The sequence below is a fragment of the Thermobia domestica genome, chromosome 10, assembly GCF_964235325.1.
Source record: "Thermobia domestica chromosome 10, izTheDome1.hap1.1, whole genome shotgun sequence".
In the NCBI taxonomy this organism is placed as follows: Eukaryota; Metazoa; Arthropoda; class Insecta; order Zygentoma; family Lepismatidae; genus Thermobia; species Thermobia domestica.
Window position 1 is genome coordinate 239,248,082 of NC_137463.1, and position 15,392 is coordinate 239,263,473.

The 15,392-nt window shown below is 34.6% G+C and overlaps 1 protein-coding gene across 1 annotated transcript in view; it reads right to left on the minus strand.

The window, feature by feature from the left end:
* MFS3 (major facilitator superfamily transporter 3) overlaps positions 1-5,451 on the minus strand; it is a 123,756-nt gene extending 118,305 nt beyond the window's left edge. Inside the window, exon 1 of the mRNA XM_081729402.1 lies at positions 5,114-5,451. Coding sequence (XP_081585528.1) covers positions 5,114-5,138 — 25 coding nt within the window. The 5' untranslated portion in view covers positions 5,139-5,451. The remainder of the gene's footprint in view (positions 1-5,113) is intronic.
* Positions 5,452-15,392: the final 9,941 nt, after the last annotated feature.

A 15,392-nucleotide genomic window follows, 5' to 3' on the forward strand; every position in this document is an offset into this window, starting at 1 on the left:
GAAACAATGTGACATAAAATCTCCGCTTAATGAAAGATGTTCAACGACGAATTACGCTTGTCAAGTAAAAAAGAAAACGTCGCACGATACGCATAATGCAAATAATCCAAGGAAATGTAAATTTGGCTCTGTTAGAGAACATAGTATTACTTTTATCATAATATTAACCGTCGCCAGTCCTTTGTCGAAACAAGCCGCTGCTTTTGTTCTGATTAAATACTATGGCAACAGCATGAGTTGCTAAGTCTTACTCTCACTCCCTGTGAATGACCCACCCCCAATCCTCAAACGCGCCCGAATATTGTGTTTGATATGAACAGTATTAAGATAAATCAAATAACAGTGGCGTTAGTGCGGCAATCGTTTTTGCTAGATAACTACTTATCACTAGCGGATTACCTTTAAACGACTGATCTTAGATTGACACCAAAATTGCGTCAAACTTTTTGGCGTATAGACTGGAATACTGAAAGCTACGTTTCGAAATAGTAGATGCTGAAAAAAGCAAATCCAAGTCCTGTCTGGAGGATGAACTCATGAGATTTTAAGATTTAGTTCAGTGGACTGACATAATAACTTTAAAATCCTTTCTTCCTCTTCTTCTTCTTCTTCTTCTTCTTTATTTTTTTTAACAAAATCTAATTCTAGTAGCAAGAAAGCTTTTGACCAGTTGGCACATGCTTGGCGTTTGGCTTTCTACGCTTGCTTTTACAATCTGCCTTTCGTTGTACTTGCAAGCGATGCTTTAGACCCTTCGCAGAGCAGTATAGCATCACTGGCCGTTCATTGTATATTGACTTGACTTTGCTTGTAAAACGCTTATTCATAAAACGTATCTCGTGAATTTCTACAAAAGCTGAGCACTGTTACAAAACTAAAGTTCAATAACAAGTTTTATCAAGTATTAGAAATCCTCTAACGTTCATAAGTTTCATAAGTAAACCACACCAAAGCGAATTTAGGGAACTTTTATGAAAAAGCGTCCATATCGTTTTCTTCCATAATAAGAGTACCTTAAAATCTAGAATAATTCACACAAATTGTTTTCCTAACTTTTGCAATTCTTTGACCTAACAAAACTTAAGAAAAACTAAATAAAAAGTTAAATTCCATTATCATTATTATGGTTTATTGTTGGCACGTTGCGATATTTTTTTCTTCAAAATGTTAAAAACAAGAAATATGTGATTCTTTTACAAAATATACCAATGTTTTTCTTGAGGCTTTTATGATCATTTCGTAAAAATTGAAATGTTATGTCTTTTTGGGGGCCACCTGACTGTGGCGTCCCGAGCAGTCACCTGGGTTGCCCAGCTCTTGGTCCGACCCTGCTGGAAGTGATTAAAAATTTACTAGTACCTCGAGTTTCGATGTTAATTTACATAGAACAAAAACGGTTAAAAATAGTGACAACTTCTTTTCTGAGATTGATTAATCGTCCCTAGAAAAAGAGTCTATTTCCTTTATTAAACTTCTTTTCGAATCGAAAGTGGTAGAAATCAGTCATTTTTTGGTTTCAACGTTAATAGCTATAGAACAAGAACGGTAATAAATACCCACAAGCAGTTTTCAACAATCCATTCAGCGTTTAAAGAGAACATACCATCACAATACGCAATACTCGGCCAAGACAGGAAATAGTCGAAATTTATTAGTACTTCCAGTTTCAATTCTTATCTCCATAAAACGAAGGCGTTTCGAAAGAATTTCGAAAAGCAGCTTTTAACAGATTCAGCGTCCCAAGAATGAGTTTTATCCCGACTTTTACGAAACTCTTCGATTTTCGGCTCTGGGTGGAAGGAATCGGATTTAGGGTGGAGTGAAAAAGTGTATACGAAAAGTGTATGTACCTTTTTTTCTTGGTTTCTAAGAACGCCTTTGCTGTATGCAACCCACAGTACGTAGTGGTTACGCGAGGTTACATATCATCATAGGATAGAGGTCTAAAAACGGGAAAGGAATTATATCTTTGTGCTCTATTTTAATCATGGTTCTGAACTAAGGTAAGAGTAGGCAACAACGGTGCTTACTCTCTTTTTTTTTTTTTTTTTTAAATCCAGATTCTAAATTAAGATCTAGCAACGAAAGGTCCGTGACTATTAGGTTGAATTTGGAAAATGGTGTAAAATGTCAGAGTCTAATGGATCCTTCAAAATATCTAGAATCAATGTTAACAGACCAAAGCCATATTCACGAATAAATTAAATGTTGACTAAAAGCAGGGGATTCGTGTTATTATTCAGTTCAAAATCTCTTGTGGTAGCGAATTATGTCGAGGAACTTAAAGCTTAAAATATATAAAACGATAATCATGCTTGTTGTGCTGTATGGTTGCGAAACATGGTCGCTTACTCTAAGGGAAGAATGTAGACTGAAAGTACTCGAGAACAAGATTCTAAGACGAATATTCGGACCCAAGAGGAACGGGAATGGAGAAAGGTGGAAACTTCATAACGTTGAACGGCATAATTTATACCGTTTACCAAACATTATTAGAGTCATCAAGTCTGGGAGCTTCAGGTGGGCAGGCCATGCAGCCAGAATGGAAGAAAGTAGGGACACTGTCAAAGTTTCAGCTGAAAATCCAATCGGAAACCGACCATTAGGAAGACCTAGGCGCAGATGGGAGAATAATATTAAAATGGATCTCGCAGAAATAGGAATCCAAATTAGAAACTGGATCCAGTTGGCTAAGGGCAAAAGTCATTGGGAAACTTTTGTGAACGCTGCATTAAATCTCTGAGTTCTATAAGCCATAGAGTTAGTTAATTAGTTAAATGCCTTTTTCACATATTGATTCAATTATAACATTGATAAATAACTAAAGAGTGATGCTCGAACGCCTAGAACTATGATAGCGTACGCAAGGAAGTTCCAGTTTTAAACCTCTGCTTCAAGAGATATTATGGAAAAATAAACATTACGAAACGAAGATAGGTAATTGAGTACAGCTTTGATATCGATATAAAGGCCAGCCATTTCATTTACAGGACGCACAAGAAAGAAGCAGCCGGATTTTATTGTTTTCTTTCAACACCGCTGAGTCAGGAACCTGCTACACTAGTTCAAATAATAATAATAATAATAAAAAAAAAAGACAACAGTTCAATAAGACAACAGAAATTCCCCTATCAGAACATATCTACCGAACACCTTGCTCCCTTAGTCATACTCAACATTCCATTTTTATTTATTTATTTATTTATTTATTTATTTATTTATTTATTTATTTATTTGTTTTTTCATTTCCCTATCTCTCTGCTTTCTTTTCTATTTACCCATGTATGAGCAATATCTGATTGAGAAACGTCCACCAGGAAGAGGATGACCAATGAGGTAAAGGATGTGAGACGACAATGACAGCATGACGTAACGAAGGTCAGGGATCATCTTCGTTTTATGTTCGATCGCTGGTCAACACCGGAGGATAAGCGGCTCTTTGTTTTGACGAGGTAGAAGTTCAGGAGAACTTTATTCTTCAACGCTTGTTCATTGCCTTCGAATCGCTATGCCGAGACGATTTATTTCTTAAGTAAGATCGAATCCAACAACGGATCCAGTTCGGGGAACAGATCTGGACCACGAATTCCCGACCTGATAACATAAAAAAAGAATTTCAGTATTGGAAGCTGTCAACGACAGGGAGAAGCAGCAGATCTACGATCTCGATATGTATAAAGTATGAGAGTTTCCTTGACAGGGCCACGTCTACCGTATGTGAAACGCGTGCATTTGCACGATGCGGTAAGGTTTCTGTTTCATTTTTACCTCAAGGTCCTAAATTATAAGAGTAACTGCGGCACACTTCGCTAAGCAAATTAGTACATGCGTCTGTCTCTTTTATAACGTTTGTAGCATTCATAAATTTAGTTCTATCGCAGTGGCGGAACTAGTAGGTAAAAACGGGGGGGGGGGGGTCAGACAGAATCAAGACTATGATAGGTATAGCATGAGTTTACTATAAAGTTTCAAAAATATATACGTAATAGCTTGAATTATTTTTGTTGCTCAAAAAACTGGGGGCCCTAGCCACCCCCCGCTCTCGGACTACATCCGCCGCTGTTTTATAGCAAGTGAAAGATAGATGAACATCTATTAGCGAAGAGGACGTGAATTTGATTCCTCTTAAAGCTTTGTTTAGCAAGTACATCCTGAAGATGCTGTATCTCCTAGCTACCAGATCTGTAATATGTATATGGAAATCATAAGTGTTTCTGGAATAATATGAACTCAGATGCTTGAACTTTCGTCCCCTTGATGAAATTCTGCGTACACCACCGCTTTAAACATTTAAATAAAAATAACAAAAGTATTAAACCCGTGCTCTCTTGATATATATATATATATATATATATATATATATATATATATATATATATATATATATATATATATATATATATATATATATATAACATCAAAAATGACCTATGTTAGTGTCGAATCCATAGCTTTTGATGTCGCTAAGATGAACAGTGACACTTCCAATGCCGATATATATATACACATCCCCCTCCGCCTCCCGTAAGTTGCACCGTCAAAGTCAAATGATAAAACCGATCTCAGCCCCGAACCTCATCTATGTTAAAAATTTGATCGAGATCGGTAGTATGGTTCAAGAGTCACAAGCATAATCGCTTTCATTTTTATGTATGTAGATTTAAAAAAAAAATGGTTAGAGTCATTTCCAACAAAATAGCAAATTTCGATATTCGCTCTCCTGTAGGCTAAACTGCTCTTTATGTTTGCAAGGTAGGAAGAAAATTCGAAAAACTCCTCTAGAAAATATTATTTGAAAATCTTAAGTATAAAATTTGGTCCGGATATTTAGAACGGTGCGGCCTCGAGACTTCAGACAGACGGACAAAGGAACAAAAATCTCTTTTTCGGCATGTAGGAGCTATGAAACATGTTGATTCCTTGAAATCTCCAATTCCCTGTTATTTTTCAGTCACTGTACTTCCCTCTCCCCTATCGTTATTCGAAAGTTAAAAAAAAGTGAAGAATAATACTACAAAACTACTTTTTTGTTTACTGAAATTATGTTAATGCTCAGTTTTATCACATGTTAATATGTATATTAACAAAAAATAATCACGGATTCCGTACTTACCTATTATGCAAGGTTTTCTAGCCATTCTCGGCTGTTCGTATTCTTAGCGCCTATTGAGTTTGTGTCATAACAGCCACTACATTCAAAATGTTTCTTCTCTCGGTGTAAAACGTTCCGACACTCGAGCAAAGCGCACGCGTGAAAATCTCGGCTAAGAATAGTAGAGTATATAATGTTCCTCTTATTTTGATAAACGTTCCGCTCTTGTTTGGGGATTTATCACTTAACTCTGTTTCTGTGTCAAAACGATAAAAACAATTTTGGATCACATAAAACTAGAAACATCATTGTTCTAGTACTTTTGTTTAGTTGTGAGGTTATTTTTGTTTCCAAATGGATTTAAACTTTTGGCGTCGATACAATTTCAAGATTTTTTTTCCGCCTTTTCTGTCAAACGGTTGTTTAATTAATTTTCGTTTCGTGTTATGTAAGAGAGCATTCCGATATTGTGATGAGTTTTATCATCGACCAAGGTCATAGGCTGTGCTGTCGTTCAGCCGGTTGTTAAAAGTCTCTTCACCCCAGGACCGTATCCACGGGGAGTCTAGGAGGTCACCCCCTAAATTTTTGCTGGCCCCCTCTAAAATTTTCACGGTAGGCTTGCAAATGAACTATAATATGGTTGGGTCGGGCCCCCCTAACTTCTTCCGCCCCCCCTAAAATTTTAGGGCTGGCTACCGGCCTGCTTCACCCTTAGATTTAGTACGAAAGAAAAAGTCCCTAACATTATTTTTGAGATTCAATATTGTAATATCTCTTGGGAGAGTCATGATCCGAGATTAGCCCTTTACCAATTTTATTATGAAAATAATTCTCTACGGAATAATTACAGTTACTTTTTAATTATTCAAAATAAGTATTTCAATATTAGTCCTCAGCACACGTAAAGTGGCTTCGGTTGATAAATGTTGGAATTAGGTATGTATGGGCAGTGGCGGCGATTGGACATTAAAAGTGTGATGTGTGTGGGGGGAGGAAACACATGATCCGAACATTTGTATGTCAACGTTACTTTTCCTGGTTGTTTTCTAACATTTTGTTTGACGAAAGGTTGTATAACTAATAGGATACTATCTTTTTCAGTTAAAATACCGTATATCGTATTTCATATTTTATTAAGTAAATTGACAAGAGCAACGCAAGTAGGTACTAGCCCTTTGTACTTATAAACAACGAAAGTGTAAGAAGAGATTTGCTTCTTTGCTCATGAACATCTTAAAATTCTGTCTGGAAAATTGTGTGATCAGATTATTTAATAACAAATTTGCAAAACAAATAAATATAAAGGATAATATTAATCATAGTAATGAATAATGAGGCTTGTTTTGTAGAAGTTACATTGAAACTGGGAATTAATGAACAACTTACATTTTTAATTCTACACATGCCATAAAATGTGTGCTATTACTCTTAGAAAATGAAAGACAGTAAATACTACAAGCATACACAGGGAAAAATCCGTTCTCCGGACAGCGGTATATTGTACAATCCGCGGCAAAAAACCTGCAACATGAGCATATAAGTTTATTGTGAAAAGACAAAGTCTTTTGCTCCAAAATAAGTGTGCACGGGAGGAGGCCGAGGTTTATCCTGGAGTGATTCCTTCTACTTAGACGTTATGTTCATTCCCTGTGCTGTTAGGCGTAGTTTCACAATAAACTTACATTCTCATGTTGCAGGTTTTTTGCCGCGGATTGTACAAATATACGGTATCCTCTTGCTTACTATAGAAATCAGTACGGAGCATACGTTATCCATATGCTACATAGGCACTGCCCTTAGATGTTACATCATGCCGTTGCAGGATGTCTGACATCTAACAATTTTCCGTATATGATATGCAAATACTTATGTTATCTTCGTCAGCTATATGTTATATACGTCCACTTGTATGCGAGATCCTGATCGCCTACATTGTTTCATACGGAAAGTACGTATAGATGGAACACTTATACAGAAAGTATTATAAAACATGCGTTTTCAGTTATACGTCTACGTAAAGTCCAGAAACTACAGGAATTACGCATGTAACCTATCTTTTTATCATATCAATTTAACGGTATGAGGTGGTTTTTATCATATCACTTTCACGGTAGAACTTAGGAGAGGGGAAGGGGAGGGACACACACACACACACACACACACACACACACACATATATATATATATATATATATATATATATATATATATATATATATATATATATATATATATATATAATTAATAAATAAATAAAACTTTATAACTCTTGAACCACCCAACCGATCTCGATCAAATTTTCAACCTAGATGAAGTTCCAACATGAGATGATTTTTGTCATATCACTTTGTCGATGTAACTTAAAGGAAGGAAAAGACATTTACAAATGATCGAAAATGACCGATATTAGTGTCGAATCTATAGTTTTTGAGGTCGCTGAGATGAACAGTGACACTTCTGATGTCATTTAAATCCAAATTCAGCCCCGTAAAAATTGTGAGAGGGGAGGGGACTATATATAATGACCAATATCAGTGTGGAATTCAGTTTTCAGGGTCGCTCAGATGGACAATGACACTTCCGATGCCATGCCCCACAACATGAAGAGGGGAGGAGGATATATAAAAATCATCCAAAATGACCGATACTAGAAAGCGCTTTAGTAATAATAAAAAGTGACTGACTAACGAAACATATTACTATTTTTTTTTTTAAATTTAACCCAGCGAAGCGGGTAATTGATGCTAGTAAAATATATGTTTCAGCATCTTGAAAATTATTTTTCTAAGAAGGAAGGAGGGTCAGTTTCTATAGTATTAAAATTTCCCACTGCTAATTAGAACTGGGCAGAAAACTCTTTTCCTTTAAGCCTGGGTTCGCACAGTTAAGCAAATGACGGTATAAAGTGGATGATTAATTAGGTTCTTTTAATTATTTTAACATGTTGACGTAGTTTAATTTTTTAAAAAGTGTTTCTTTCACATTCTATTATAAACATTATTAATTTGCTTTTGCTGTAATTATTAAACACAGACTAATCCTTACTTGGGGGGCCAAGAGTTTGTTTTGGGTGTTAAGCCATCATTTGCCGTCTGTGTCATAACCTTCGATTTTAACTGCACGTACAATAAAGGCTCAGGTCTCAAAAATGTAGCATTTCTGAAATATATTATTATTATTATTATTATTATTATTATTATTATTATTATTATTATTATTATTATTATTATTATTATTATTATTATAATAATAATAATAATAATAATAATAATAATAATAATAATAATAATAATAATAATAATAATAATAATAATAATAATAATACTTAATTCCAACGGCAACAGCTATGTTAGTAATACTAATATACTAATACTATTATTAATACTGGTAACGAGTAAAGAGTAGTTAATTAACAAGTATGACAACTAGCTACGGAAAGAGTTGAATATGATAAATATATGTGTAAAAAAAGTTACTTCAAATCAGCACAAAGGAAGCAAAATTTATGACATACAGACATTATAAAAGATCTGGGAATCACATTTGATAGGTTGTTAATATTTTGTCACCACACAAATGTTATCAAGCAAACAGCAAGAAAGAACAATAGGCTTTATTTATTTATTTATTTATTTATTTGTTATTTCAGAACGATAGAATATGTATTTATACAAATTACTTGTAAGAACTAAGCTAGAATCTGGTTCTGTAATATGAAACAATATATCTAAAACTTTGACTAATAGATTGACAGTATTCTTGGCACGGACGCGATGGTAGCGCCACAAGGGATTTTTAGGTCCAGTGCCCTTTAGGACTTGCGCCGCGAAATGATTTTTAGGTCTTGTGCCGTTTAGGACTAGTGCCGCATCCCCGATCCAGGAGTTAGGCGTCAAACATATTTTTACGTCACATGCCCTTCATTTCCTTGCTGAAAACATAAGTTAAGTCAGGATCTATTCATGTACTAAAAATAATCAAAATCGGTACAGATGATCTGGGAGTTAGCCGTTAAACATATTTTTGCGTGGCCTAGCCTTCATTTCCTTGCCGAAAATATGCTAAATCATAAGTTAGGTCAAGGTACACTCATGCCTAAAACTTACTAAAATGAGGATAGGTAGGAGGAATTCGTGGAAGAACATTATTTCATTATTTTTTATAAATATAGAAGATGCTGCCATTTAAATGGGAATGTTTAAAGACACTAGGAGACGGGTGCTTATTTTAAATTAATAATTTATATACCAAGTGTTTCATCTTTCTAAGTTAACAACATTGTGAGATACTAGTTTTTTTTGTTTTGTTTTGTTTGTTTTTTTTTTTTTTTTTAAATTCACCTTCGCTCTCCGCTTTAGGAGACTTATTTTAATGACAGTAACATGATAAAAGCTTAAGTTATGGTTCGGTCATGTACTAAAGGTGATCAAAACTGGCCTAGCCGTCTGGGAGGAGTTCGCGGACAAAAGTCGTTACATTCATTTTTATATAGATAGAACATATCCCCCTTATCTATAATCAAATTCTACCTCTAACCAAAATGAGTTTATATCTGTTACTTGGTTTACGATAGTTTTCCCTTATCTGTCAGTTCAAATTTATGCGCCTGTACAATACTCATGACAAAATATATAACTTTCCGGAACTTGACATGATAGTTAGGCAACCAACATATCTCTGGTCATATGCTGGAATGCATAAGTTGCGCTTGCTGAACAGTAATGAAATACCAATAAAGGTAGCGGAAATCAATAAAGGTAGCTAGCTCCAGATCGAACTCAGAAGTCAAAATATTGAATGTTGTAGAGGTACATATTTAAGCTATAGAATCTAGGAAAATGAATGTGATGCTTGAATTTTTTAAAAAATCATAAAAAGTCCAAAAATCGAAAATTTCCGTCTCTTTCTTTGACAGTTTCTTATAGGGAAAAAAAATCCTCCATCCCCTCTCAAAAGAATAGCTTTATTTGCATTTGTCAGTGTGTCCTTGTCAAACTTCCCGTTTCATTTGAGCATGCCAACTTCAAAAAATTTCGTTACTGATTAAAGTTAGATGAAAAATAACCTCAGATTCGTATTTCTGGTGAGATATTAGCCTAAAATCATATGACGCACGCTCCCCTTCTCATTTGAAATATTGAACCTGAATTCAAAATGGCAGATTTCAAGATGGACGCTATGATGCCAAATGTGACCTTCGTGTGCGCCCTCACCCCAGTTACACATATCCAAAGTTTTGTCCATAGAAAGGTGGTTCTGGACTTTTCCTCACTCCGTATAATTGTAATGCTTGCAAGTAACGAAAAACAAAACAACAAAAACGCATTGATAATTTAATCTCTCTTTTTTTTTTTTTTTTTTGTTATTATTACAAAGTAAATTTGTACAACTAATATGGTTTGAACGTTGTTTGGGAAATTTTGTTTGTTGCGTATACCATACGAAAAGTTAATTTGGAAAAGAGTTTGAACTGATAAGTAACTTATCATAGGTTGCTACTAATTAAAGCAAACAATACACTTGTTTTATTCAATGACATTGCTACTCGAAATGAGAGGAAACGCACTTACTGGGTGCTAACTGGTACATAAGACCGATAATCAAATGTTTTAAAGGTGGACACTTACTTTATGATTTATATAGCATATTGAATTTTTTTCTGCTTAGTATATACAGGAAACATTACGTAAATATTAATCAATATTTAGAACATGTGTAAATATTTAGAATGCGTAAGTCTCTGAAATGAAAATGGTTACAAGTTATTGAATGGACATTCGGATATTATCATGCTAATATTTAAGGAAAACAGTGCAAGAGTACTCGATAAACAAGGAAAACTGTTCCATTTCCTTGTCATTTGAATACAAAAACCTCTTGGAAGAAATTATTTGCGATATTTGCTTGTTCTGTTCTTTTCTTATTTACAAAACCTACAATTACTATATCCAGTTACTGCTTGACATATTGAGTACACATATATTATGCTATTAATCCTGTAGATTCTCTTTAGGAACAACAAAAGTGTAGCTGAAAACTGAAATATTTTCATCGAAGGTCACACTTGGAGGATTCTTCCACTTAAAAGCCGAGCATACTTGGCAGGTGTTTGTAGGACAGAAATCGGCACTATTGCGAATTGGCGATTGTTAGACTCTATATCAGGGGCGGATCTAGGGGGACGATCGCCCCCCAGAAGACGAAACTTTCTTATATATATATATATATATATATATATATATATATATATATATATATATATATATATAACCCATCCCAAAGTTTGGAGCCCTTAAAAGTAGCAGCACGACAACCCTCCCCCCAGAAGTCGGTCTGGAGCGGCCCCTGTCCTATATCAACATTCACATTTTAAAAAAAAAGTCAAAATATGTATGCAGTATAGGCTACATTAAAAATCGCCAAAACATGTAGTAAAGAGGTAAATATGCAGTGGATTATACACGTACAGTACAGACGCAAATATCTAATGATCCTATTTTATATTTTATTTTGCAGGTTATATACAGGATGGTACTGTCAATGAGTAAGTGAGTTAGAACAAGAAATTGATGCAGTAGCGGACCCACATGGGGTCCAACGGGTACGGACCCCCCAAAAATTCCTCAATGTCCGGACTCAATATATATTCGTACGTTTTCTCAATAAAACTACTTATTTGACAGGGAAATGATTGATGTAGCATGCAAATTTGACATTTCATCTGTACTCTTTCTCTTTCAAAAATCTTCTTGTTATATCATTTTTCTTTTCTGAAAGTATAAGTGGAAGTATTTTACAATTATTTATCTTTTTTTTTCGGGTGCAGGATAATACCTGTTCAACAGTAGGTCTACATAGATGTAGTGGTTTGTAGTATTGGACCCAGCCCTCAAAGTTTGTACCCGTCCCAACAAAAAATTCTGGATACGAGCCTGGCATCTATTCACTAAAATTTACGAAAATATGCACTAAAGAGATAAACATGCAGTAGACCTAATTGATACAGTATAGACACAAATATCCAATGATCCTGTTCTTTCATTGCAAGTTTTATTATGTAGAATATGGTATTATAAGTGACCATGTTTAATGCGAGCGAGTTATAGAACAAGAAATTGATGTGTATCTAGAAGAAACTAAAGCCTGTGACAAACATCTTGGCATTTCAGCTAAACGAATAAAACGTAAGCTCTAAAGCGACGTTGCCGAGTGAGAAAGGGGTGTGGCTATGGCTTGGCTAAGCAGAAGAACTACAGCGCGATCAGGTGACAGGGGGTGAGTGTATACAAAATAAACGTGGCAATACCGCAATTCTCTCATTCGCTAGCTGCATTTAAAGGGGAATTGGAGCGCCGCCTTCAAATGCCAAGATGTTTGTCACGCCGTTTAATTTATATGAAACAAACTCTCACCCATATCTTCTGAACTTTCGAGTTGTAATCAACATTTTTAAATGCTATTTTCTAGTTAAAATAGTTTTTGCCTATCACTTAAGACAGTTCTATATCCAGAAAAATGTCCTTTCTACTTGACATCTTGTCAGAGGCAGGAGCAAAAGTATATCTGAGAAGGTACGGGGACGCATGACATCACACCATTTCCGTGCCTATCTTTGCCCATTGTATTTTTTTTTAAAGAACTGGGGGACGCCATATATATTTTTGGAAGTGGGATAACGACGTGCCCCCGCGTTCCCCCTCACTTTTATCCCTGGTCAGAGGCCAGTATTTCAATGATGTTATAATAACAAGCGGCTTGTGAGAAAGTGACACTGGTAACAAAGTTTTATTGCTAGAAACTAAGGGAAACTAAGGGTTACCGTATCTAATGTATTAATGTTGTATACAACTAGTTCATTAAGGAAGATTGAAAGTATGACTTTCAACGAGACGCCTCTGGATTGCCCAGCTTTGGGAAGTTATTGAACGTAGAATTGTCCAAAAACCTTCGGTTAACCGGTTTCGGTTCGGTTTATAGTTTAAACCGAATCAATCGGTTTGGGCTTCAAACCGGTTCGGTTCGGTACGGCTCGGTTTGGAAACGGTTCAGTTCGGTTCGGTTTAAGTACTCTTGAGCCCTTTCTGAGGACTGTTTTGTTCGGTTTCAGTTCAATATTCGAAATCGAAGAAAACGCAGTTTGCGTTATTAGGAACCGTCCACCCAGAGATTATAATCAGGCTGAATGTTATATTTTTCAGTATAATTGTATTCAGATTAAAATTATTTCGATATTACTGAAACCATTGCGGGTTCGTACTGTGTGGGAGTAGATGGTCAACCTCACTACTAGCGCATTTCCCCTCCACCCCCTAACTACCAAAAAATTATGAACCCACCACTAACCATTACACTTTAACACAGAAGGATAGCGCAAAGTGAGATTGCATAGACTTTTATGACATTTAAAATCAAATCGTGAAATTATTTACACCTTCCTCTCTGCTTTTCTCAACTCGACTGGAGACGAGCTATGGTAGCATTAAAAGGTGGTGAAAATAAATTTAGAAGATAGAAACCAATTGAAGAAAAGATTTGTTATATATTACTCTGTTTCACCAAATAATGGCTATGAAATTCACAAGAGTTCTAATATATAACAAATTGAAAATAATTATAGAGATGGAATTTTAATTTCGTGAAGTTTATCATCAATTTTTATAGAAAGAGAAGAGATGGTGGTCTTATATGGAATTTTAAGCTCTTCATTACTTTCTATATATTCATCTATTTTAGTATTATATTCAACGATTTTTGTGAATGTTAGTTTTGATTTTAAAATTAAGGGAAACTTTTTAATTAAAATATAAGCTTGAATATACTTATAAATTCAACTAGGTGATATTTTAAATAATTGAATAATGTTATCTATACTAACATTTTTAGTTTGTTTTAAAGAATTATACTACGCTCCACGAACATAAACAGTTAACAGAGGAAGTGAATTAAAAGCCATTTCAAATTTACAAAGTTCTGAATGAAACGTATTAATGTTTGATTCGTTTATAAGAGGAATTGAAGTTAATAATTTATTAAATGAATCGATATCAATAGCAGAACATTCAGAAAATACATTGTTCCAAATTAAGGTCTTATATAGTTCTGCTTTTATTTCTTCAAATTCATGATGATATACTTTCTGTTTTTTTCTACATGGTTTTTCCTGCTTTAAAAGATTTTCTTCCGCTCTTTTATAAGCTGTTTTCAAAAATAAATTAATTGCTGCTAAATTACTTAAATCATTATAATCTAGAGAATGAAGAGCTTCTACTATTAAGTTAACATCTTTATAATTAGCAATATCTTTAGCTAACCTAGTAAAAGAAAATCCTTCACTTACGTTTCTAATACATGGTATATTACATTCACTAGTCATACTATAAAAGTAACGGAACGCTATCTTTATATAAGGAAGATTGTTTCACCACATTGCATCACATTGCATCATATACGCAAGCTTAATTATTGTTCATGAAACGCTGCAGGCATTCAAACACACACATTCAGTTTACAAGCAAGTATCAGTTGAGAGAAGCAATAGCATGTATGTACATGGAATTTATGATCATTCTCCTTCTTCCTTTTTTGAAGCGTGACATGCAATTTGATTTTCTTTTCTCTTCCTTCAACAGAACTTTTAGCTAGCAGTGGAGAGAGGGCGCTCTATCTGACGTAGTCTCCTCCAGGGAGATAACGCAATACATGACGTCATTGAATCCGTGACGAAATATCTCTCGAGTCTCTTTCTCTCTTTCCTTCCCATCTGCAATCAATGACAAACTAAATGATATGCAACACCATCTATTGAATAAGTGAGTAACTGCTTGAATATGGTCACCTAACCGGCAAATTTAGTTAAAACATCAATGTTCAAAAAAGAAAAAAGTCAGTGTTGCCAACTCAATATTTCTTTTCGAAACGTTCCAGGATTTTAATTTTTCAAGATATCGCTTTAAAACATATAGGGATGAATTCACCCCGTTACTAATAAATATGATAATTGTTAAAAGTGAGTTGGCAACACTGATAGCCTCACCCCCAAATAACGTTAAAATTTAATAGCTTGGTCCCTAATTAAACGATTTCAAAAATTCAAACGGAAAATGAATACTAATAACATAACCAATTTTATAAAATGCATAAATGATTGCATAACCCTCAGGATATGTTCCCCTTTTTTAATATTTCTACAAAATTTCAACAAATCGAAAAAAAAATACTACCATAATTTAAATAAAATTTTAAGACTTTTTTAAAGAATAACATTTTCCCGAAAACTCAAAAATAAACCCGTAAAAAA